A 25683-nucleotide genomic window follows, 5' to 3' on the forward strand; every position below is an offset into this window, starting at 1 on the left:
TGGTTTCCTGGTTGCCTTTCCTTAATGCATATCAGGGCTCATTCCTCAGGACCCTGGACAGGCTTGAGAGGTGAGAGATGCCAGGGCTCAGTCAGGCAATCTGTGTGCATATACTTGTATAAACACACGTGTGTATGTGTGTATATGTATATATATAAACATATATATATATATATGTATGTGTGTGTTGGGGAGTTCTATATGCCTATGATTGTTTTCAATGCTGGGAGGTACAGAGGACAGTTCATGCTATAGAGAAATAATTGACAGTTCATAAGAGGGGAATAGACCTGCAAACAGATTATTGCAATATATGGAGGAATTAAAATCCACCTGAATTTGTTTTATAGCGAAGATAGACAGATGGAGCTGAGATGCCTTGATCTGAGGGGCCGTGTTCATAGTCTGAAAATTCCTAAGCTGTACACTTAGGGTTTGGGTAATTTTTTTGTAGGCATGTTGTACTTGAATAAAATCAAGACTTAAAAAATATAAAAGGGGAACTTCCCTGGGGTTCCTGTGGTTAAGAGCCTGCGTTTCCAATGCAGGGGGCATGGGTTCAGTCCCTAGACAGGGAACTAGATCCCACATGCCACGTGGTGTGGCCAAAAATAAAAAAATAAAAGAAAGCAGAGGGCCTTGGAAACTCAGAGAATGCAGCAAAGTCGGTTTTGACCTGAGCCTTGGGGACCAGTCACCTCTTGTCTGGCCCGATGTGTCGTTCATCACTGACTCCTTTCCCCAGATGCCGTGTATCCTGTTTGCTGACGTCAGTTTCTCTCACATGACTCCAGAACATTCGTTTCTTCCTTGGAAACTTCAGGCATAAGTTTTTTTTTTTAAAAGAACTGAGTGTCTCTTTGGGGACTTTTCTTTTGGATTTCCTTTTCTCTAGGATCAGACTCTCTCAATGTTGTGACATTGACACAGGATTTACCTACACAGACGCACAGGGGTGACAAGTCCTATAAAAGAATATGCACCCTGTGGAGGGCAGGGCCTTTGAGTATGAACTCTTCTGCTCCAGAGGACCCCAGCACGCCTTCCTCGTGTTGGACTCATTCCAGGAAAAAGCCATTTAATACCACTTTGGATATGCCTGGTTCAACATAGCACAACATTCCATAGGCAGATCCACAACTATGAAGAAGTTAGCTGAACTGCCCCTTATTCTCTGACAGTCTACATGGGGCTGCTGCTGCTGCTGCTAAGTCGCTTCGGTTGTGTCCGACTGTGTGCGACCCCACAGACGGCAGCCCACCAGGCTCCCCCGTCCATGGGATTTTCCAGGCAATAGTACTGGAGCGGGGTGCCATTGCCTTCTCTGATACATGGTACAGTTCAGCATAAATGGATTGAGTGATTTTATTGGAAACATTCAGACTTTTTTTCAGAAATGATACATTCACTACACACATAAACACATTTTAAAATATGAATCTAAGCTAGGATGCATTTAGAATTATTAGGATATGGCAGTTCATTTCCCCCCCCTAAAACCCAAGTTATGTGTTTAACAATCGGTGGCCTCAATACCATGTTAGTTTGAAATGCAAAATAGGTGTATATAATATTGTAACTGAACAAGTTAGGAAACACGCAGCATACCACTGTTTCAAACAAGACTTTCAGGTTTCACTGTGTTTATTTTTAGAAGCAGAAGTGCCTGGCAATTTAATTTAAGCACCACAATTCAAACATTTGTTCCACTTAGCTGTGACAAGATGTCATTCCATTCAGCCCTTATTATTTTGTTTTATCACTTGATTATCCTTCCAAACTGATTTTCCTATAGGTGGAAAGTAAAACATTTAGAAGAAAATGTATTTTAAAAATAACACAAAACTGATTTTTAAATTCATTTCTTCCCAATTAAAACAGAAAAAAATATAGGATAGTCACATGTACTATTAATCTGTGTGTGTCAATTAAGGAAAAAGACTTTCTAGACTCTTTTGTCAACATAACTGTGTGGGCAACAAATCTACATTGTTTTAGTCAAAGCCTTGTTTTCCCCTTTCTTCAGCTCTTCCTCTTAGCCCTCACATGCGCCTACTTTCTCTGTCACCCTAATTAAACTGTCAGGAAAGCTTGGGATGCTCACTTATACTAGAGTGTCAATGGTTGATATTTTCTGTAGGTGTTATCTCATTTAAAAATACTGGCATTATAACAGGAATCAGAAGTTGAAGGCAAAGGTGTTTAGTGAAGGGTAAGATGGCAGGTGGGAAGTTTACTTCACAGCCTTGTGAAGCCCACTCCAGGGATGCTCCTTGTAGACAAGCGTCTGGTGTGTCTGCCTGTGCAGATCTGTCAGCCATGAACCCTGGCTAGCACATGGACACCTTGCCTGCAGCCTCTGGTGGCAGGTGCTTAGATACACCAATGAGGGCACACCCCGCAGGGCTGGGAGCAGTTTCTGTTTCCCAAACACTTTCTGAAGCCTTGGGTTTCTGGAAGTCTTGTGGAGAGTGCCGACTGCCCTTCTGTCCACTGTTTTTGTCTGCGAGTTCCCGGCGGGCTGCTGTGTATCTGCTTGTGGCCATGACCGATGCAACCATGCACAGGGCAAAGGAACCCCAGGCGAGGCTGTCAACAAAAGGCATGGTTAGGAAAGGGTGCCAGAGAAGGCAATGGCAACCCACTCCAGTACTCTTGCCTGGAGAATCCCAGGGACGGAGGAGCCTTGGTGGGCTGCCGTCTATGGGGTCGCACAGAGTCGGACATGACTGCAGTGATTTAGCAGCAGCAGCAGCAGCAGGAAAGGGTGCAGGGCTGATTCCAGGGCTTCCTGCTGGGATGGAAAATCAACTCCCGGTTCTACCCAATTTGGACCTGGGTTTGGGCTTCCCCAGTGGCTCAGACAGTAAAGAATCTGCCTGCAATGCAGAAAACCTGGGTTCGATCACTGGGTTGGGAAGATCCCCTGGAGCAGGGAACAGCTACCTGCTCTAGTATTCAGGCCTGGAGAAGTCCATGGACAGAGGAGCCTGACGGGCTACAGTCCATGGGGTCACAAAGCGTTGGACATGACTGAGCGACTAATGCTTTGAATCACAGATCTCAGAGAGCAGTCAACGTGTTTTTGTTGGGAATGTGTGAATGGTAATGAGAACCAGACTTGGGAGTCAGGCATGCACTGTGGGTTTGCACACATCTCTCATTAACTGTGCAACCTTGAGCTGGTGACTTCACATTTCTGTATCCAATTCTGCATCAAGTCTTTCTAGTAGAACTTCCATGTCATGGCCTGTCTTTCCATTAGAATCGAGGACGGGGTCTCTCTTCACTGAAATATTTATTAAGAATTATAATAGGACTTTTCTCCTTAAACCATGTTCAAGAAAGTAACAGCAGCACTATCTCTTGTTTCTTGAGCGCTTCACTCTGTGCCAAGAATTTTATAAACATAACCTTACATTCTCATAAAAATATCTGAACTGGGTTTTATCATTTTATAGATGAGGAATCTGAGCTACAGAAAGGTTGAGGAACTAACCCAAAGTCCCAAGAGTAGCAGGTGGTGGAGCCGTGGCCAAGGGCGGTGGTGGTGGTCCTAGAAAACCTGTGTGCATCCCTGCTTGTCCACCGTGGCCAGCGACTCACCAGTATGACCAGCCGTAGTCCCACGTCTGAGGCTTCCAATCTTCTGGCCCAAGGTTCACGGTGATTTGAAAAATGGTTGTGTACATCATGTGGGCCACCATGGCTAGGAGCCCTGTACAAGGAAAGCTTGTGAGCTACAGTCAAGAATGCAGTTTTTTACGGCACATGGGTTGGCTGTCCTAGCCCACTAACATCCTCCTTGAGCCCTTCCAAGCAGCCTTCATGTTTTACACGTCTACTGATTTCTTAAGAGTCACCAATCTACACGGTGGTGAATGTTCCTTTGCCATGTCATCTGTCTCAAGACCACCTCCTTTTTCTATTTTATCATGTCGCTGTGGGGTGTTTTTTTTTTTTTTTCCTGCTCACACAGCTCAGCATGTGGGATCTTAGTTTCCTGACCGAGGATCAAACCTGCGCCCCTTGGATTGGAAGCTCGGAGTCTTAACTACTGGGCCACAAGTGAAGTCCCCAGAGGCACCGATTTTATCTCCTCTGTTTTCCAGAACAGGGAAGAGGTCCTTGAGCTACATTTAGCCTGAAGCCATACTTTCCTAAGTTCTGTCACTTTTTCTTTTGAATGTGGATTGTTTGCTAACACAGAAAAACTTTGCGTAAAAATCGGAATAGGTTCTGGCCACTTAGACTTTCACAGCAGGAACTGGTCAGTTCCCAATGTGATTTTCTGTTCTCTGTAAGTGAATTGATCTTTTTGCTTGAGGACCCAGATGATTTTCTTTTCCTTTAACAGTTTTAGTGGGATATGTCTAGGACTTGAATGTACTGTGTCATTTTTTTCCCCCCAGGTATTAGAGTTTTATATGCATAGATTTTGGTCTTTTGTTCCAGAAAGTTTCTTTGAATATTACTTTTAAATATTAGTTATTTTGTCTTTCTTTTTCAGGGGCTCCCATTACAGGGCTATATTTTAATTTAATAAACGTATGGCAGGGAGTGACCAACTGTGGCTTCAATGGTCAAATAGAAAGTAGTTTTGGGACTTCTCTAGTGGTCTATGGGCTTCCCTGGTCTATGGGTTCAGACAGTAAAGAATCTGCCTGCAATGCAGGAGACCGGGATTCCATCCCTGGCTCAGGAAGAGGCCCCAGGGAAGGGAATGGCAACAGGCTCCAGTACTGTTGCTGGAGAGTCCCATTTGTTGCTAGACAGAGGAGCCTGCTAGCTACAGTTCATGGGGTCGCAGAGTCAGACACAACTTAGCAACTGAACAACAGTAATGGAAAAATTACTTGGACAACACAGAAGACCAAAAAGAGGAGTTCTTTACTCACAGGGCTATTGACCCCACTTGGATAATTTTTAACAAGCTGCCATTTTTGAGTACTTACTATATGCTGTGTGCGTTCTTACTGAGTCATCACCACAGCATTTTGTTTGTTTTTGTATGTTTCAGCTGCACTGGCATGCAAGATCTTCCCTGACCGGGATCAGATCCGTGCTCCCTGTAGTGGAAGCACAAATTCTTAGCCACCAGACTGCCAGGGAAGTTCCATCACAGCTTTCTGAGGCAGCTAATTAGAGAAGTGAAGCTACTTGCCCAGAATCAGACAGCCAGCAAGTTGGAGATCTCTGAATCCAGGCAGTATTTCTCCACGGACTCATGCTTTACCGTTGTACAAATAGGGCAGTCTCTGTCCTCAAAGCCAGTGGACTTCTTCCCCCACAGTTGTGACAAAGACATGCTGATAAATTTTGCTTTCCATTTGTGCCTATCCCCACTTTTTTCATCAGCCTCCCATTGCTTCCACCAATGGGATTAATTTGGTATCTTCTCCAGTGGACCAGTTGTCCCGCTGAATGGGCCAGCGATAGGAAGAGCCAGTTTGGAGCTCTGCCAGTTCCCTTGGGGGTAGGCTGCAGGGAATTTGCCTGTTCTGATAATGCTCTTGGAAAGTACCTGCAAGCACGGTGAGGATGGCTACTGAGGCATCCACCTTGAGCCAGTGGAACCCAGAGTGATGCCTCACTCTGGAGCCCAGGAGGACTGCACTTGTCAATGTCAGTAGGATATTCAGGACCTCAGCCCCAATAGACAGCCACAAGACACCTGCAAATGTAAGGATAAAAGAGATGCTGGGACTCAGAAATATAGATTCTTTACCATCTGAGCCACCAGGGCAGCCCCTTAGAAATACTAGGATATTCAATCATGTGATTCGGGTCACTTCTAAAACAAAAAATAAACAAATAAAAACCACCACGGGGTGAAAACCACAGAAACCTCTACTGAGTCTTGGAAAGTTGACAATGCAAGGGGAGTCCTGGGGCTTGAAAGAGAAGCTTTGGGAAGATTGTCATTAGCTGGGAGGGAAAAAAATACTAAGCAAAATTCTTCCTGAAGGATGCTGGAGGTCCCATTCCCCAGTTCAGAAGTTAACCATGTTATTTTGATTCCATCAGAAGACACTATCTTCATTTTTTGAAGGAGAGGGTAAACTTTACCAGGGCGGACGAAGGAGTCTGAGCATTGAGGCCCCCTGATTCGAGATGCCAAGAATCTCATTTGTTTCCATGTCAACCTACAATTTATCCTTTTGGTGGGACCCCTCCTGCTGCTTCAAGGAAATAGGTTGGATGTGGAGTGAATAAAAGGGGCAGAGAGCGAAACTGTTATTTGCAAAAAGCCTCCTATAAGGCAGTTTGGTTCTGGGGACACAGCAATGAATGAAAGAGACATGGTCCATGTCATCACAAAAGCTAAATTCTTGCTGGGGAAACGATACTAGGAAAGTAAGTTTAAATTTGATGAGTGTTATAGAGAGGGAAAACGCTATTGGCAGTGATGAGCTAGACTCATCTTTTTTCCTGCTCTGCGGTCACCTTGCATTGATAGTTTGAAATTGGCCTCGGTGGGAGTATTCACACCCCGAAAAGCTGCAAATACCGCCTATCAAGGCATCCCCCTCCTCCCTGCAGAGTTGATGGTTTAACCTTTTTTTAGCGTTACTGCCTACAGGGCCCATGAAAAGAGCCAGTGGCTCTGTGGGACTTGAATTCATGGAAAAACTATAAATAACTCGTTCATGTTTTCCCCCCAGCCCAACCGAAACCATAGACATTGTCCGAATGGTGAGAAGGGCTGGTGGACAGAACATAAGGAAGGTGTTTACCTTGTTCTTCAGCTGGTATTACACTCTGGAAACTTCTGCAGTTTTCACCTGGAAGTAAAAGAAGACAGAATCAAGTAGGGTGAACCTTGACAACGAGGGACAAGCTGTGTTTCCAGCCCCCCTTGGCTGCACCCACATCATTCTGAACAAGGATTGGGGAGTGTGGCTTTATTGTTCCCATAGAGGTGGTGCCCCTCCCTGGAGCATCATGATGCAATCCGGCCCCAGGGAATCCAGGCTGGGTCAAATGCCTTGTTATGGCCGAGGACTGGGGGTGGAAATTATGGGGTGGGTGGGTGCGGGTCACTTCCGGTCAGAAGCTTTACGAGTTAGTGTTTTGCCTAAAAGTTCTCATTTTCTTGCCTCTGAGATCACAGAAGCCTATGTCCGGGTGGAGCCTCTCTCTGTCTGGATCCCTGAGTGGCTCCAGTGAGGAGACACCACTTGCCAACCGGCAAAATACAAATAGCAAGAACTAGAAATGAATTTGGTGGTTTAAACCTGTGGGACTTGGATGTTGTTTGTTATTACAGCATACCCTAGCCCATCTGGACTGATGCTGCACGACTGGATGCTGGACTTCCCAAACAGCATCCAGGATGACGTGAGTCTCAAATAATTTCTTTCTGGGTAGAGGGGAAAGTGACAGTGTTTGTAATCATTTTAAGAAATGAAATAGAGCAGATTCAGAACTATCTCTGCTATGAAGTGAGTCAGTTACTTGCACTCCATCCTGCTTTCTGGAGTGGGAGAGGAAAGGAAAGAGTTATGTGTGTGAGTACCAGGTACCAGGCAGAACCCACCCTCAGACTTATTCTGTGCTCCAGGGGGTGTGCTTTGCCTGTATCATCAGTCATGTTGCACATATTGGCTAGAAAAGCTTGTGCTGCCCCCTGTGAGGTTTAGTCCCTTTGAAGGATATGAGTCCTTGGTTATCTACTGAGTATATTGATGTCACCAAATTCCGGTTTGGGGGTGAGTAGTGGATGGAGGATTTGACACCAGGGCGAATCACCCTCTGGGATGTTGTCCCAGGTGGGTACCCCCGTCTTGCTCCATTAACACATCAGCTCCGAATTGAATCATAGATGGTGGAGTGGGAGGAGCCAAGGACATGCCTGATTTGTCTCTGCACGGTTAGGAAGAGTGTGTCTTAGGACCTCTGAGAGGGAAACATGGTACAGAAAACACGGGTAGAGGCAGTTTCAGCATTAGAACTGGGCTTGCAGGGGCCCAGTACTGCCCCAAGACTGTCCTGCCGCATCAGTGATTCAACCCAGGAGCTTAGGTGCCGGGAAGACACATCCCGAGGCTCCCAGTCTGGGCTGCTAGGAGCTAAAAGACGCAAATGTTAGGGGCAAAGATCATTGACTCTTCTTTTTGTTTTTTCTTTTTTTTTTTTGTTTTAATTGGAGGATAATAGCTTTATAGTGTTGTGTTGGTTTCTGTGGTTCAACAATGCGAATCGGCCGTCAGTAACATATATCCCTACCCTCTTGAGATTCCCTCCCATCCCACCCGTTAATGACTCTTCAGAGGAATGGCTTTCCTATTTCTAAAATTGGTTTAATAGTCCCCATGTTAGCCTTGCTTTGAAGATACTGGATAGGAAGAATCCTCCTGCCAATGCAGGAGACTCGGGTTCGATCCCTGGGTCGGGAAGATGCCCTGGGGAAGGGAATAGCTACCCACTCCAGTATTCTTGCCTAAGAAATCCCATGGATAGAGGAGCCTGGTGGGCTGCAGTCCATGGGGTTGAAGAGTCGGACACGACTGAGCAACAAACACTTAGATAGGAAAGCTTCTCTCCTGGTTAGTATGCACTTAAACCCTACTGCTGTCTTTCTGCTTAATGCATGGAGGACTGGACATCTAACTAGCCTTCTGGTGAGGGCTGCCTTATCTCAATGGGGGGTAAAAGGAGGCAAGTCCAGAGCCAGGGGCAGGGCAGAGTGAAAAATGAGACCAGTCAAGGAGATTAAGAGAATTCACAATAGCTTAGAAGGGTGAGTTTAGTGTGGATCAGACCGCAGTGACCCCTTGGTTAATATGAATCCTCAGAAATGATGTTCCTTTTGAATAGGTCCAGCAGGATTAAAAGGAAAAAATCTTTATAAATCCCATGAAGCCAGACAGGCAGGTGTTACATAGCTGGACAGAGGTTTGCCAGCCAAGCGGTACAGGCAGCCTGCCTGGGAGACGGTGTCAGAGTCCTGGGGACGGACTGTGGCGCCCCGTCTGCTTTTTCTCCCCAGACCCCCACCCGCTGTGGTGTGCCTAGGCCCCTCTGTGCTTGAATTTCTTGGTTCAGCAGAACCGCACAGAGTCTGGAATCAACACATTCTGCTGACTAATTCATTCACCCAGGAGAAAGAATATTGAGTTGAAAAGCTGCCCCAACCATGAATGTTTGGTTTTTTCTATTTCTTTTTTTAAAAAACTTTTTATTTTGTATTGGGGTAGAGTCGATTAACAATGCTGTGATAGTTTCAAGTAAACAGCAAAGGGACTTGGTCATACATATACATGTATCCATTCTCCCCGAACTCCTCTCCCATCCGGGCTGCCACATAACATTGAGCAGAGTTCCTTGTGCTCTACAGTAGGTCATTGTTGATTATCCATTTTAAATACAGCAGAGTGTACATGTCCATCCCAAGCTCCCTATCCTTCCACCTGGCTACCTACCATAAGTTTGTTCTCTAAGAGGAGTTTTTGTTTTACATCTTCATTTCAGACAATGCGTTCTCTCTTTAGAGGCATTGGGAAGAAGGTGCAGAGCTATTTAGAAAATGACCTCCAGGTAGGGGGGTCACTACATAGCACTCCAGGTAGGGGGTCCCCAGGAGGACTCTATTAGGGTGTCCAACGGAGGGTCAACTTTTAGGGGGATGCAGATGAAGCTGATTAAGAAGGGGAATACCCAGGAAGCTGCAGTGGGCAGCAGAGCTGGGGGTGACCAGACACCCTTTGATCCCTTTCTTGTGCTTGTTCAGGGCCCAGGAGCATCCTCCCCAGGCTGGAGTCCTTGCGGCCAGGTCTCCGTAGCCCCCCTCGTCCCTCCTGTCCCTCTCTGTGGGTGCCACCATCCACCTCCAGTTGTAATCTGCTCCTTTCCTTATGCATCAACTCGCCCAGGCATTTGTGCTAAATTAGACTGACTAGCAGATGTGCGTGTGGAGCAATCTCCCTGCAGGGGCCCCAGGCTGCAGTCTTCCCAGGCAGGCTCTCTTGGGTCTAGGTGATATTTTCACATGGAAAGCCAGAGAGCTTACATCCCCGAACCACCAGAGGACCCGTTTATGCTGAGCTCACCTGTGCTTCCAAGCGTCTCCTCGCACGACTGCCAGAGCCCCACGTGGAACCTGCGCTGGACGAACTTGTCGTCCCCCATCTCCCAAATGTACTGGACGGCCTGGGTCCCATTGTTGCTGCTGCCACGGCTGTAGTGGATGCAGTGCAGCACCCCCGGACGATCCTGGCACAGCGGCTTTGCCACCCGCCGCGTGCCCTCGCACCAGTAGCTGCTGCTCACGGCTGTGAGGGAGAAGGTGAGGGCCAGGCAGACCGGGAGGAGGGCCAGAGCCCGCTGCTGCCTAGCCCACTGGTCCATGGCTGAATGCGGGGTGCAGCGGCAGGATGAGCAGTGGGGTCCCCCTCGCTTGCCTCATCCTGGTACCCGCCCCACCTCGGTCCACCATCTGGCATCCTTACCTCTCTCTCCCTGCACGTCACCCTGGGGAACTGGTGCTCTCCAGGGTGTGACATCTGTGCCCGAAGGAGCCACAGAGCTGGGCCGTGCTCCCTTCAACACCGTCAGCCCTTCAGTCCTTCCCATGATGTAGGGGTGCTGGTTTTCTGTTTTTGTTCTCTTTTTTTTTTTGCAAGGGCAGAACTTCATTTATTCCCATGTGATGTGAGCAACTCTTTTGTTGAACTGGATGACTGTTTTTAGATACTGGAAGACCATGTCCTTCCGTTTTGTGTTAGGCACGATGGAATAGCTACAGATCCAACTCGAAATGCTCTTAAATTTGATTCGTGTTATTCACACTTTCACCATCACTTTCTAAAGAACTGTTTATTTTGAATTGGAGTATAGCTGATTAACAATATTGTGATAGTTTTAGGTGAACAGCGAAGGTTCTCAGCCGTCCATATACATGTTTCCATTCTCCCCCCAACTCCCTTCCCATCCAGGCTGCTGCAAAACACTGAGCACAGATGCCATTTTTGTTCTTCTTTAAATTGTGATGAAATACACATAATACAGAGTTTACTGTCTTAATCATTTTTAAGTGCACTCTTAAGTACATTCAAGTCTGCCACAAAGCTCCAGAACTCTTTTTATCTTGCAAAAACTGAAATTCTGTCCCCACTAAATGCCAATTCCCCATTCCTCTTTCCCCAGCCCCTATGATACTCTCCATGAATTTGGTCACTCGAGTTATATGTGGAATTTGTCTTTTTGTGACTGACTTATTTCACGTGGCATGATGTCCTCAAGGGTTCCACGTGGCATCTGGAACACAAAGGTTCTCCATTCTATGATGGACACCTCCCAAAGACAAACCCCCCTCCCCCATCATGACAGAGAATCAACCTGGGCAGGTGGGAAAAAAGGCCGGTGTTATCTGGGTCCACATCACTTAGCCTGGATTTTCCGGCTGGCAAAGACCAAGGACTGTGCTGTGAGCTGAGTCTGTCTGTGTGGTTGCCAACCAGTCTTGTGGGAAGAGGAGTTACCTCATTTTATCACTAGATGGCATCCATCCAACGAGTGGGGAAGTCATGTGTAGCTGTCCCCTCCCCACAACCCCTGTCCCTTTAGAAAAAGGCTGTTTTTGAGAAAAAGTTCAGAGAGGCTAGACAGAATATTCTTATCAAGCAGGCGGCACTGTTTTTGCAAGTAGGCGATTGGGAAGACAATCTGTAAAGTGCATCACAGATTAGCTTTACAGCCGTATGGAAGGATCAGAACCATCATGTGGGCAGTTTTCTCCCTCTGGGTTACTCCATTCCTCTCTCTGCTGTCCCAGAGGGATGACCACATGGATTCCAGAGGTCGCATCATTATGTGAGTCCATCTTGGGGTAGGGGGTCTGTGTTCATTTTGAATGTTTTACTGCTGGTATTTAAAATCTCGCCATGTGTTTGTTTGTTTGTTTGTTTGTTTTAAGCTGTCAAAGGATTTCTATTAAGGGATGCTCACCTGTTTTGCCCCAACTGTTCAAAGTTCACTCACTTGGGAAAGTTAGCCAAGATGAGAGCCTCTGGTCCAACTTATGGGGGGAAAAATAGCCTAAATGGAAACACGGTGTTCCTGTCTCTTGCTGACCTGCATTTCATACAATCAGGACGTCTTCTGTGGAATCTCAAGTTCAGGAAAGGCTTGGAAGGGGCTGGACAGGGAGGGGTGGATGAGAAGGGCCAAGCAGAGTATCTCAGAGATACAGTGCTGAACCTCCTAGAAAAAATGAACTCACCTAGAGGGTTAGGGTCAGATATGGGACCTTATCAAGCTTCTGTGGTCAGGTGACTGGTCAGAAGACCTAGGTATCTTGGCTCTGCCTTTAACATGCTGTGTGGTGTTGGGCAAGCCACTTAACCTCTCTGAACCTCAATGTTGCAGCCATCAAGCAGAGAACTAACCATCCCCTCACAGGGTTATTTTAAGGATGAAAGAAGTAGGCTGTCAGGTGAGAAGATTTTGTCCATGTGAGTTGTGGTGGAAAACTACACACCTGTTAGTTGGCAATAATGGATCATGGGTTCTGACAAAGGATCTGCCTGGTGGACTGAGCAACCTTTGCTCACAGGTGAGAGCCATCTAGAGGCGAGCACGTTTTTTGACTTTTCAGCATGTTGGTTCGCTGCTATGAAGCAGGAGCTGAAGTCGGTGATGGGGTTTTGTTTTGTTTTAAGTATTTATTTGGCTGTTCTGGGTCTTTGTGGCTGTGCAGTGGCTTTCTCTAGCTCCAGAGAATGAGGGCTGCTCTGTAACTGTGGTGTGTGAGCTTCTCACTGCGGGGCTTCTCTTGTGCAACACAGGCTCTAGCACACTCAGGCTTCTATAGTTGTGGCACATGGGCTTAGCTGCTCCACGTCATGTGGAATCCTATTTTCCCCGGCCAGGGACTGAACCCATGTCCCCTGCCTGGCCAGGTGGATTCCCAACCACTGGACCCCCAGGGAAGCCCACTGATGGGGGTTTTGCTTCAGGCCCTGGGGCAGGAGCTGGTGTCTCCTGGGCAGAAAAGCTGTCTTTCTGGAAGTCTTGGCATAAACAGGGCCAGAGGAGACCCTGCCTTGGTAGCTGGGCTCAGCCCATCCTGGACAAACTTAAAGCCTCAATAACAAGTGTCCCCCATGATGAAGATGCCCACCTCAGACCAGGAGGCCCATCCTCCCACCACTGGTCCTCAGGGCCTGGAATCCAGGTCAGTCCCACTCTGGTCCTTTGCAGCTGGTGGGGCTTCAGGGGTGGAACCCACTGGCTGCCTTGCCTCTTCTCCTGGGCGGCCTCTGCCCAGGAAGTCCCAGCACTTGGGGAAGGTCTGGGAAAAATCTCCCTGCCTTTTGAGGGGGAGGCGGGACGGGGGATGAGAAACTTTGGAGATTCGGTAGATGGCTCTAGACTGGGCCAGACGCTCTCAGGGGCGGTGTGCAGAGGGTTTGTGCAAACATCTCGCTGGAGGAAGAGGAATGCAAGAGGCGGCCGCCTGCGGTACATCTTGGACCGTTCGAAGGATGTGCTGACACTTGTGACCCACAGCAAGAAAGATGAGGCCGGGGCCGAGCTGGGCAGGGTCCCGGAGGAGGGCAGTGAGCCCCCTGCCTGGAGCCCATGTGCTGCTCATGGGCACCCCTGCTGCCCAGGGGGCTGGGCCTCTCTCCTCCCCCCACAAGCTGGCTCACTGGACCCCTGCGAGGCCCTTCCTGGCCCTTCTGCTTCTGGTTTCCATCAAACAAGTAAGAGCCGTTTGTATTATTATTGTTATTGTTATTATTATCAGTTGTATGTATTTTCTGATGATAGAAGCACTTCAGGCCTCTTGTAGGCAATTTGGAAAATGTAAAATGGTATTAAGGCAATGACAATCAACCATAACCCAAGCCTTCAGAGGTAATCACTGTTGATATTATGGCATATGTTCCTCAAATCCTTTTTCTATGCATTTTTTTTCTTCCCCAGCTGGAATTAGGATGTGGAAAACATTTTGTATCCTGGTCTCCCCTTTACATCAGATGATAAGCATTTTTGCATGTCAGCGTGAACCCTGCAAATAGCATTTAAAAATCCCTGCATGTTTCTTTTGTTCGCTTTCATCATTATTCCAGGTTTGAGTATTTAGACTGAATGAGTGGATTTTTTTTTCTTTCCTTCCTATCTTCCTTTTTCCTTCCTTCCTATTATAAAAATGCAGAATGCTTTTTGTTTACAGAAATAAACTCATAAAATCCAGAGATGTATAAATATAAACTACAAATTACTGTACTCCCACCACCCAGAGATCACCCTTATTCACAGTTTTTGGCTTACACTCATACTTTTCTACCATTTATTTACATATAGTTTAAAAGAAAAACAACAGTCTGCTTTTCTCCTTAACAAAATACTTATTAACCCAAGCTAACATTTTTGCTGAACACTTACTATGCTCCAGGTCTGATGCCAGGTCTGGGGCTCTTTATCTTATTTCATGCTCTCAGCAAACCTAGGAGGGAGGTTTTCCTGTTAACCCCATTTACAGATGAGAAAACTGAAGCTCAAGGAAGTTGAATGTTTTTCTGTCAGAAAATTGAACTCTATGGCATGATGTTTAAGGACTTCAGGGGTGAATCATAATGTATGTTTGAAACTATCTTCTTTAGTTGGGCGTTCTGGTAGCTTATTTTTTCTTATCCAAGGAGACGAGACATTTGCCCCTTCCCTTTGCGATTCCTTTTTTTTTTCCAATTTTTTTAAATGTATTTGGCTGTGCCGGGTCTTAGTTGCAGCATTTGCTGTTCAGTCGCTAAGTCATGTCTGACTCTTTGTGAGCCCACGGACTGCAGCATGCCGGGCTTCCCTGTTCTTCACTATCTTCTGGAGTTTGCTCCAACTCGTGTCCGTTGAGTCTATGATGCCATCCAACCAGCTGAGAACTCTTAGTTGCAGCGTGTGGGTCTAGTATCCTGACCAGGGATGGAACCTGGGCCGCCTGCAATGGGAGTGAGGATTCTTAGCCACTGGACCCTCAGGGAGGTCCCTCAAGGTTTCTTCTTTATTCTGGGCCATGATGTGAAGGAGCTTCAGTTCCCTTCACCTGAGTGAGGAAGTACTTTGAGAACTCAATGCTTCTCTTCTTCCTTTGGTCTACGGGCAGAGTTCATCTCCTTTTGCAGCCTTGGATATCTGTATTCCTCCTGCCCCCACAGAGGGAGGGCTGGGGTGCTGGGTCTCATCATTGCTCACCTTATCAGACTTTCTGATGCTGGTCCAGAACCTGAGGGGCAGAAAACCCACACCAAATTCACTACATCCACGTCCTCCCAGAGGCTGTAGTCAGTAGATGTGAACCCGGTCCAGGGTTGCCTGGGATTCTTGCCGTGGAGGCTGCCTCTCGGCGAGTGACCATAATGTTCCTGGGGCAGGTGGCCTGGGACTTCGTTAGTGGTGGGGCCGTTGTTGGAAGCATTGATACAGATCTCTCACCCTTGCCCCAGTCCCCTGTCTCATATTCAAACGGAGTATATGTTCAGCTAACTCTCTGGTTTTGTCCATCTCCTCTCCACAACCGTGGGTCGGCTGTCTCTTAGGTGCCAAGTTCTGCTGCAGCACTTGGTATTTTGTCCTAATGGTCTTGCCCAAATCCCACAACGAGCCTCTGAAAAGGTGACTGTCACTGGCCACCAAGATTCACAGGATCTTGTCTGATCACCTGCGATGAGATAGCTTGTGAGCGGTGGAGACACTGCGCCTCCCCCCAGGCTACTTGAAAGTCCTGTGTTCTTTCTTCCCCAGCATTCCTTGGAAGCTGTTGACATACGAATATTTCTATGTGACAACAGCCAAATCTGCAGTGAGTCAGGCTGGCGGATGACGCTGACCAAGCCACACCTTGGTATATTTATAATCAATAATGTGCCTATGGGCAGCCTATCTTCCCCACCTCCACCACCCAGTCTGTTTTCAGAACCTCTTCCCTCTGTCTGTCCTGTGTTATGCGTATAAAATCCTGAAGACCCTCCTCTTGGTCACCCATCTTAAAGCCCAACTTCTTTCTCCAAATGTTTATGTTACACGAGCCTTGGCGTAGATTTCCGTGATGACTTTTGCTCGTAGCCGTTCACCCTGCATGGATATAAATGACCATGGCGTGTTTTTTTGGCAGGAAGTCACCATAAAATTCCCTTAATGAGAAATTCTCAGGGATAGTTTAGATTCTAAATTCGAGCTGGGAAACAGTGCTATATCCTCATGCCTCCTCCCCCTTCCCACAGCTCAGCTGAGTTAATTAGGAGTTGCTTTGGTGTCAAAAAATATAAACTCTTCAGGCTCTTTAAGAAGTGAATGTGTAGTTCTTTCATACTTTGCCAATGAGAGTGTAAAAAGGTGCATATTTTTAAATTAAAAAAAATTCTTTCTGGCTAGGATCATTTGGCAGTATATTGTCAAAAGCTTTTAAAAATGTATAGTTGATGACCCAGAAATTCCAACTCAAAGAATTTTCCCTAAGAAAACAAAGATGTGCTCGAGTGTTTAGCTGTGAATATTTTCATTACAGCATCATTTATATTAGCAAACATCTAGAACAATGTAGGTGTTTAATTTGCTAGAGGATTGGAGAAATAAATTGTATCACATTCATCTGTAGAAAATTACAGAGCTCTTAAAATGATGTTTTAAAAGTATAGTTTTCGAAATGGAAATATAGGCACTGTGTATATTCTAGTGGAAAAAGAGACTACACAACAATATGATTTTTCTTTGGGGTTAAAATGAAAGAGAAAAGAAAGAAAAAAGAGAAAGGATTGTATGTGAGTGTAGAGAGAAGAGTCTGGAGGGAGATAGTTATTTCTGGGTAAAAAGATTAAGATTCCATTTCTTCTCCCCTTTCTGCTTGTCTTCATTTTTTATTTTATCTACAGTGAAGTCTATTCCTTTGGTAACAAAGAATAATAGAGGTTTTGTTGAAAGCAAGTCAACAGAAGCTTTTTTTTGCCTTTTTCTTAATCCATTCTCTGTTGAGTGAGTTGGTGCTGGTTACCCTTGCGAGAGAAAGAGGAATCAGGATTGAGCTGGATTTTTCCAGCTAGAAAATATCCACTCATCACTACTTTATTAGGATTTGGCTGTGATTGAACTTAGATTAGCCTTTCATGTTTTTGGTGTCCTTAGGTCAAGTACCTGGGAAGATAATCAGAGTTTGTCCAGCTTTTCTAGACTGATCAGATTGAGTGCTGCTTTGGTTTTATTTTTCTTTTGACCATGGCCGTCAGTCATGGGAAAGAACAGGGGGATAAGAGAATATTAGTCCATAGACAGCTCACATATAAGTTGATTTTATTGTCTCTCTCTCTGTTAGGTCCTGGTGCATATAAACAGCACTTTATCCAAGGAAAGGTCTTCACTTGGGTGACTTGGAGGATCCTGGAAGCTGATGATTTAGTTATCAACATCTCTGCCAAACTTGTAAAATTAATATAGTCAGTTATGTTCCCGTTAGGACATGTGTTTCTTTAAACAGTGTGTTGCTAATGTACCATGGTGCCTCTTGGGCCATAACAGAGAAAGAGAGATTATTAATGGAGATTTAAAATGCACTGGAAACAGAAACCAAGGGATAAATACCAATTACTTCATCATTATTATCATCATGATAACTACTTACTGGATAATCCCATGGTTCCCAAACTGTGCTAAGATGTCCCAGGGCACCCCTGCTGTGAACTGGCAGGGGTGCTGTTAGGAATTTTAATTTTTTGAGGGAAGCAGGGATACACTCCATCTGCGAATGACGAACTTGAGGTAATCCATGGTTTCAACATTATATGGCACTACTTTCTTGCATGACGTATCTTTGCAAAGATGGGATTCTTTGCAGCTGCTGTGATAAAAAGCAAACACTTCAAAAACCAGGGCGGAACAGGAACACAGGTCGTAGTGGTCAATCTGACTGTTAGGTTTGAGATGTTTTACTATCCCCACTGGGCTTCCCTGGTGGCTCAGACAGTAAAGAATCCACCTGCAATGCAGGAGATATGGGTTCGATCCCTGGGTTGGGGAGATCCCCTGGAGGAGGGCATGGTCACCCACTCCAGTATTCTTGCCTGGAGAATCCCCATGGACAGAGGAGCCTGGAGGGCTGCAGTCCACGGGGTCACAGAGATTCCAAACGACTGAGTGACTAAGCACAAGCACACATCATCCCCAGTAGGTACTAAGTTGTTAGGAGGTAAATATTTAATAAGTTGTTCGGCCTATCTACTTAATTAATGCACTCTGTTTTTTGGCTGCTCTGGGTCTTTCTGCTATGCACGGGCTTTCTTTAGTTGCAGCACATGGGCGTCTCCTTGTGCAGGCTCCTCTTGTTGTGGAGCACAGGCTCTCGGTGTGTGGGCTTCAGTACTTGCGGCATGTGGGCTTAGTTGCCCTGCAGCAAGTTGAGTCATCCCAGACCAGGGATCAAGCCCATGTGCCCTGCACTGGTGGCGAATTCCTAACCACTGGACCTCCAGGGAAGTCTGATTAGTGGAACTTTAGATTCGGTATTTCTATTGGCCTGGGGGTGCTGTGGGAAAATTATTAAGACTGGAAAGGAAGCAAGAATTGAGAAAGTTTGGGAACCTCTAGTCTAACGATGACCATACTTGCTTGTCTTCAGAAAGCTCTCTGTGTCATTTTCTGGAAAAATTGCAAAGGAACTACTCACAGACCCTGTGGATGCCATGGGATTGGGTCTGGGGCATGCTGGGGAGTGGTGAGGGTGAGGGGTGAGGTAGATTGAACTAATTACTCAGGAGGTGAAAACTGGCAACCTGTAGGGCTCGTGGATGGTTTTTGTTTGTTTTGTCCTCTCTGTATGCATGTGTGTGTTTGAATGCCTTTCAATAAAATATCTCTGCAATTTACAATAGTCTCCCCCACATCTGGCTTCCCAGGTGGCTCAGTGGTAAAGAACCTACCTGCCAATACAAGAGATGCAGGTTTGATCCCTGGGTTGGGAAGACCCCCTGAAGAAGGAAATGGCAACCTACTCCAGTATTCTTTCCTGGAAAATCCCAATGGACAGAGGAGCCTGGTGGGCTACAGTCCACGGGGTCACAAAAGAGTTGGACGCAACTTAGTGACTAAACAACAGCAGCAATATTTAAGATAGGACATAAGATACAAAAGAAATTGTTCCATGGTGCAGGCCATTATGGGCTTATCAGTGGGAAGGTTTGAGAATCATGGTGTGAGGTGATAATTTGTGATAAAATGTGATAACCTGCTTGCTGGTTACTGGAGTTCACTATAATTTTTTTTTCTGCTCAGGTTACAGGATCTCTCCTTGAGGAGACAACTCGGAAGTGGGCTCAGTATAAAGAGAAGTGTCTGAGAGACTTACTCAAGGAAACTTCTGGTAAGCACACGTATCAGTTATCTATGGCTGTGTAACAGATAGTCCCAAAGCTTAGTGGCTCAAAACAGTAATAACAATGATTTACTATCTCTCATGGGCTTTCCCAGGTGGCGCTAGTGGTAAAGAACCTGCCTGCCAATGCAGGAGACGTAAGGGATGCAAGTTTGATCAAGGGGTCAGGAATATCCTCTGGAGGAGGGCGTGACAACCCACTCCAGAATTCTTGCCTAGAGAATCCCATGGACAGAGGAGCCTGGTGGGCTACAGTCCATAGGGTTGCAAAGAGCCAGACACGACTGAAACGACTTAGAGTGCACACGTTTCTCTCACAGTTTCTGTGGGTCAGGATTTCAGACAGAGAATATTGGGGAGGGCTTATATCTGCTCTGCAATGTCTGGAGTTTAGCTGAAACACTCAAAGACTGGAGGTTGGAATCATCTGAAGTCTGGTTCATGCCCTCATCTGCGGGCTGATGCTGGGAGTCATGCTGCGGCTGTTGGCTGGGCCACATCCACGTGGCCTCTCCATATGGCCTGGGCTTCCTCACAGCACAGTGGCTGGGTTGCAAGCACAAGCATGAACAGAGGCCATGTTGCCTTTTGTGACCTAGCCTTGGAAGTCACTTCTGCTGTGTTCAGTTGGGTCGGACAGTTACAAAGGCTACCCACCTCCAATTGCAAGCATCTTGCAATGCTCCAAGAGCATGCAAGGTAGAATATACATGCATGTGACCATGTTTGATATAAGCCATGTGTCATGGTACTTTGACCACCTAATCACATGACATGAGCCACTGTCATAGATTAACCCAGAAATCTATCATACGTATGTGTGGGGGGGTTGTCCTTCAGTCTCCCATGGTACGAACATTTATCTAGGACTGCACTAGGTTGAGTGCATTCTAGCAAATATGTTAATAGTTTGCTCAGCCCACAGCCTCTCCTGTCTACATGCTGGGTCTCTGGGTGCATCCAGATTCTTTTTTGTCGAGAAAAGAAAGAAGTAAGAAGCCTTGGCCCCCTGCCTCTGAGACTGGTCAGCTGTGGGTAGAAACTGCCCTCTCCTTCATCTCCTGGCTTCTTTCAGATGACTTCACTCAGGGACCTGGAGGTTGACAGAACACTAGAAACTCTATCTGCCTTTTCCCAACACAAAGGCAGTCCAGTCTCCAAGCCATGCCTCCTTCCTTTTAAATATCCTTTAGCTAAGCAGGTGGCTGCCAAGGCTTGATTCATTATAGGAACCACTTCCATCTTGAGGAAAATTGCTTTCTAAGAGTAGGGAGGCCTTCCTGATCCGGAACCTCCCTCTGGGCAGCTCATCTTGACGAGTTCACGCAGGCTAGGCACTGATTGGGTGCTGATCTGGCAGCCAGGTCTATAGGGCGCCCCAAACTCCAGACCTGTGGCTTGGTCCTGATACCAACGACCTGGCTCTTCATTCTGAGTGGCCCCTGAGTTCTAGCCTAATAGGGAGCCCATGGTAGGAAATGATGTTTGGTAACCAGGAGTGAGGAGTTTGCAATATGGATGTTTGGGGTCCAGCCTGAAGCCCCTTTGTTTGATCCTGGGGGCTCATAAAGCTGATGCTTACATTGTAGCATCTCATTGCCAAGCACCAGCTCATCCCCTGAGCTGCTTGAGAGTCCCAGATATTTCATAATGATTGTTGGCTTCATCTTCAAACAGAGAAATCTGACCAGGTAGTGCTTGACTCAGGTACACGTGACCGAGAACCTCAACCCTGCAGAAGTCCTTCTATCCACCAGTCATTTTGCACATTTCATAGATATAACTGGTTAATTACAGGACAGAAGATGCTGGCTGAACCTCTAAGTGTCCTCCTGACCCTGAGTTTCTGTGAGAGTTCAGCCCATGTAAAGTAAACCAACACCAGTGTGACGTGCATGTTGACATGAAAGACTGGACCACCGCCAGGGGTCAGGTTGGGTGGACAGAGCCACATGTGGGGCTGCGTGAAGCATTCCTGTCCTCCCCACATGGTTCCTCATCCTTGATCTGACGCCAGAGAGTGGGACGCCCTGGCTGGTCCCTGCTCGGGCCACACCAGCTTCAATGCCAGTGAGGTGGGCTCTGGGCTCCACCTGTTTATTTTGCCCACTTTTCTCTGCAGGTGCAGTCTGTAATGGGACCTTCGATAAGTATGTGTGCTGGCCTCATTCCACTCCTGGAAATGTCTCTGTCCCCTGCCCTTCCTATTTACCTTGGTGGCGCGAAGGTAATAAGTCTTATTTTACCAATATCTAACATTTCCTTTAAGGCTTCCCTGGATAGAGCAGCCAGGGTTTGATTAGGAGGGGGCTCCAGATTGTTTTCTCCAGCCCTCTTCTCCCACGAAAGGTCTCCTCTTAGCTGTCAGTAGCACATCCTCCTTTTCCTCTCTGCTTCTTCTCCTATCTTCCTGCAAGTCTTCTGTGCCTGGAGGCTCTGCTTGTATCCTGGTCCTCTCTCCTTTGAAGATTTGAGAGTCCAGGCCTGGCTACCACAGACTTGGCTGCAGAGTTCTCGAGGGATGAGCTTAGAGGAAGAAGCATTAGAATGTAAGAAGGGAGAGAATAAGTAAGTAAGTAAGTGTTAGTTGCTCAGTCACGCCCAACCCTTTATGACCCCATGGACTGCAGCCCACCAGGCTCCTGTGTCCATGAGATTTTCCAGGCAAGGATACTGGAATGGGTTGCCATTTCCTTCTCCAGGGCGTCTTCCTGACCCAAGGATTGAACCCCAGTCTCCTGCACTGCAGGAAGATTCTTTACTGACTGAGCCACAAGGGAAGCCCAAGGGAGAGGACATACCGGCACAAAAAGACCAAGCAATGAGGCTGGGCCTGTGCTTTATGCTTCGGGCTTTAAACTCCCCTCTGTAGAGATGTGGAGCCACTGAAGGTGTTAAGGCATGAAGAGGTGGTTTGGGGGAGCTGACGTGGGTAGCCTGTGGCTAATGGACTGAGGGATGGAGGGAGATCACAAGGGCAAGTCTGGAAGCTCCTGCAGTGATCCAGAAAAAGAGGAGGAGGATGTGGATTCAGGCAGAGGCAATGGGTTGGGAAGAAGAGGAAAGAGGAAAGAAAAGAACTGGAGGTGGAACAGTCAAGACTTGTCGTCAGAAGTGGGAACTGATGGACTAGAGGGTAGGACCCCACCCAGGGCCACAGAGCTTGTAGGAGGCGGAACTGGCTTGGTCCAGGGCCCTTTATTCTCCATGGCATGGCCTCTTGGGCGTCAGGAAGCTCCAGCTCTGTGTCTCCCAGCTGGGCTGCACCTTGAAGGGCTGTCACATCTCTGAGTCACCAGGGACTTTGGGTAAACACAGCAGACATTAACGGATTGTGGTTTGCTACAAAATGTAGAGGCTTCCGTGTTTTTCCTTCCATCCCAAATAAACAGTGAGGACGCTAACGAGTCCCCCGAAGGGGAAGTGAAAATTCCTCTTCCCTGGGATTTTTCCACAGCTTTGCAGTGAGAATGAGGGCCTTCCCACGTGCTCGGAGAGCGGGCTGCGTGCTCTGACCTTTCCCCTAGAGCTGTGTTTACTTTCAGAGAACTCAGGAAGGGCCTACAGATACTGCCTGTCTCGAGGTGCTTGGCAGACGCTGGAAAACTCCACAGATATTTGGCAGGACAACTCTGAATGCGCCGAGGATGACAGCTTCAAACAAAAAGTGAGTTGGCTGGGCTCGGTGAGGGCGGATCTCAGGGCCCAAACCGCCCTGTGCTGGGGCTCCACGCAAGGAGCCTGCCCCAGCGCGTCGGCCCCAGACTCACTTGGCAAAGTCCTTGGTCACACAAAACCGCACCTCCTGTGGCAGACGCAGCATGTCTTCTGCTGCTGGGCCGAGGCGTGAACCCCTAAGGAAAGACAAGCAGCGTCTGTGCTTGCTGCTCCTGCCGCCTGGCCCACATTTCCCCAGCTGTTCTTCAGCTTCTCCTTCCCCAAAGTCACATTTCAAAGTCAACGTCTCCTTTCAAGCGAAGTCCTCCAAGGCCACCCCATGGGGAGTGGTCTCTCCAGCCTTGACAGCACCTGTCACTCTCCGACAGAGTGTCCTGAGGGAACACACCTAGTGTCTGGCTACAAGCTCAAGGCCAAGGGCCCAGGCAGCCCACCTTCATATCCAGAGTCTTTGCTTCCTAGCTCTCTCTCTCTTTTTTTTTTTTAATATGGAATTTCTATTTCTTTCTTTCTTTTACTGTTTCTAATTTTTTTTTTAATAGTTTTATTTATTTTGGCTGTGCGGGTCTTCATTGCTGAGCAGGCTCTTCTCTAGTGGTGGCAAGCAGGGGCTACTCTGTAGTTGCAGTACACAGGCTTCGCATTGTGGTGGCTTCTCTCATTGCAGAGCAAGAGCTCTAGGGAGCTCGGGCTTCGGTAGTTGTGGCACATGGGCTCAGTTGTTGCAGCTCCCAGGCTCTAGAGAGTTGTGGCACATGGGCTTAGTGGCTCCTTGGCATGTGGGATCTTCCCAGACCAGGGATCGAACCTGTGTCTCCTGAATTGGCAGACAGATTCTATCACTGAGCCACCAGGGAAGCCCTGTTTCTAATTCTTAATTTTTTTAAAAATGTATTTAATTTATTCATTTTTGGCTGTGCTGGGTCTTTCTTGCTATGCAGGCTTTCTCTAGTTGAGGTGAGTGGGAGTTACTCTTTAGTTGCAGTCAGCCAGCTTCTCGTTCCTGTGGCTTGTTTTGTTGTGGAGCCCAGGCTCTAGGCACTCGGGCTTGGGTGGTTGCTACTCCCAGGCTCTAGAGCACAGGCTCAATAGCCGTGGTGCACGGGCTTAGTTGCTCCGAGGCATGTGTGATCTTCCTGGATCAGGGATCAAATCCATGTCTCCTGCATTGGCAGGTGGCTCCTTAACCCCTGGGCCACCAGGGAAGTCCCTTTGCTTTCTAGCTCTTCTTACCTCACCCTTCACTGCTCTGGGCCTCTGCTTCCCCATGCCCCAGCAGAGCACAGTTACTGCCCGTGACCGCACGAGGGTTTAAAGAGCTGACAGACGTCCGAGTCTCTGGATAAAGCCTGACCCCTCGTCACCACGACCTTAAAGTAAGAGTGCTGACTCCACCCCTAGGATCCAGCCGGGTCGCTGGGCAGTGAATGATCGTGTTTGTGGTTCACTTCCTTCCCCCAGTGGGAACTGGCCGGTCCTTGAGTCTCAAGTCTGTCACGTCCTCCCATCAGGCATGAAGAGCCTTCGTCACAGCCTCTCTATCTGCAGGGAATTTTTTCTAAACCTCTCTTTAACTTTATTCCTTGACTGGAATTGGCAGAATTCCATGTTCCCTAGACCATGTGACAGGCCACACCTCTTAAAGGTATTAAAATCATGCCTGCAGTTGGTTGGATTCAGCTTATCTCAAGATTTTGTCTGACTTTTGTGACAACACCATGCTCTTGTTAACGTCATGCTGTGATTTGGGCAAACTGTGTACATTTCTTATCTTCCCTACTGGACAAAGCTGCTTGAGAATAATCACAAAGCCATCATCATATCTGAACAGCTGCCACCCTCTGGCACAGTGCTGGTAAAGTGCACAGAACCTTCACATACAGTGGGTACTTCATAAATATTGAATGGTTCCACAGATTCTGAGTCAGTGGGGATGTGGTGGGGTCAAGGCGTCCATACTGATGGGGAGGTTCCCCAGGTGACTCTGAAGGGACGTGGTGATGACGAACTCACCAGCTGGTGTGAAATGCCTGCCACTTGCTTTGGGCTCAGGTCAGGCAACTGAGACCGCAAAACAAGATTGAGAAGAACTTTCCAAGACAGGAAGGAAAGGTTCTCTCTTTAGAGCAGTGAGGACACAGGCATTGCCTTCTCCTCTGCAAATGATCATATTTCTAAGAAATCAAATACTTCCCAAAATTTCTGGCCATGTTTACCTGTATTTCTAGTAGAGGGTTGAATTTTTGCCCAAACAAGGCTAGTGTTAGTAAGTCTCTGCCCTTTGGGGTTTTGGAAAATGAGATGTGTTATGTTCTTCCAACTAACAACACACTGGGGGTCTTTACGCATAGTAATTGGTGCTTTTTAAGGATATTGTGTGTGTGTGTGTGTCTGTGAGTGTCTTTCAAAACTGTACACACTTAATACCATTTCTGTTGTAGCTGTGCACTCATCATGCACGGTGGCCATAACTTGTACAGTTTGAAGTGTGACAACAAGCACCACTGATTCTCTAAAATTTCACAGATAGAAGATTGGTTCTTTTCATAGATCTTAGCAACCTCAGCATGTGATATTTTTTCTTTCTTTTTTAACTCAAGAGCTTTCATCTCTTCATTTAAAGGAAGCACATCGTGACTTCTCTT

The 25683-nt window shown here is 47.1% G+C and overlaps 2 protein-coding genes across 2 annotated transcripts in view; one reads left to right on the forward strand and one right to left on the reverse strand.

Annotated features, from left to right (window-relative positions):
• Positions 1-2330: 2330 nt before the first annotated feature.
• On the reverse strand, positions 2331-10350 carry GSG1L2 (GSG1 like 2). Its single transcript, XM_027516700.1, has 5 exons — positions 10053-10350; positions 6738-6785; positions 5525-5674; positions 3607-3718; positions 2331-2589 (listed from the first exon to the last, which is right to left on the reverse strand). The coding sequence occupies exons 1-5, from the start codon at positions 10348-10350 to the stop codon at positions 2331-2333; spliced, it is 867 nt and encodes a 288-aa protein (XP_027372501.1).
• Positions 10351-12291: 1941 nt separating this feature from the next.
• Positions 12292-25683, forward strand: part of GLP2R (glucagon like peptide 2 receptor) — a 43457-nt gene continuing 30065 nt past the window's right edge. The window contains exons 1-4 of the mRNA XM_027518798.1: positions 12292-13709; positions 19261-19348; positions 21483-21587; positions 22906-23027. Coding sequence (XP_027374599.1) covers positions 13521-13709; positions 19261-19348; positions 21483-21587; positions 22906-23027 — 504 coding nt within the window. The 5' untranslated portion in view covers positions 12292-13520. The remainder of the gene's footprint in view (positions 13710-19260; positions 19349-21482; positions 21588-22905; positions 23028-25683) is intronic.

Source organism: Bos indicus x Bos taurus, chromosome 19, assembly GCF_003369695.1.
Source record: "Bos indicus x Bos taurus breed Angus x Brahman F1 hybrid chromosome 19, Bos_hybrid_MaternalHap_v2.0, whole genome shotgun sequence".
Lineage (NCBI taxonomy): Eukaryota > Metazoa > Chordata > Mammalia > Artiodactyla > Bovidae > Bos > Bos indicus x Bos taurus.

Bases quoted from the DNA above. Each gene is read 5' to 3' on its own strand.
- GSG1L2 (XM_027516700.1), bottom strand. From the start codon at position 10,350: ATGGACCAGTGGGCTAGGCAGCAGCGGGCTCTGGCCCTCCTCCCGGTC. The intron at 6,786-10,052 runs GTGAGCTCAGCA...TTTTACTTCCAG, and splicing joins GGAGACGCTTGGAAGCACAG to GTGAAAACTGCAGAAGTTTC. The intron at 3,719-5,524 runs GTACTTTCCAAG...TTCCTTGTACAG, and splicing joins CATCCTCACCGTGCTTGCAG to GGCTCCTAGCCATGGTGGCC.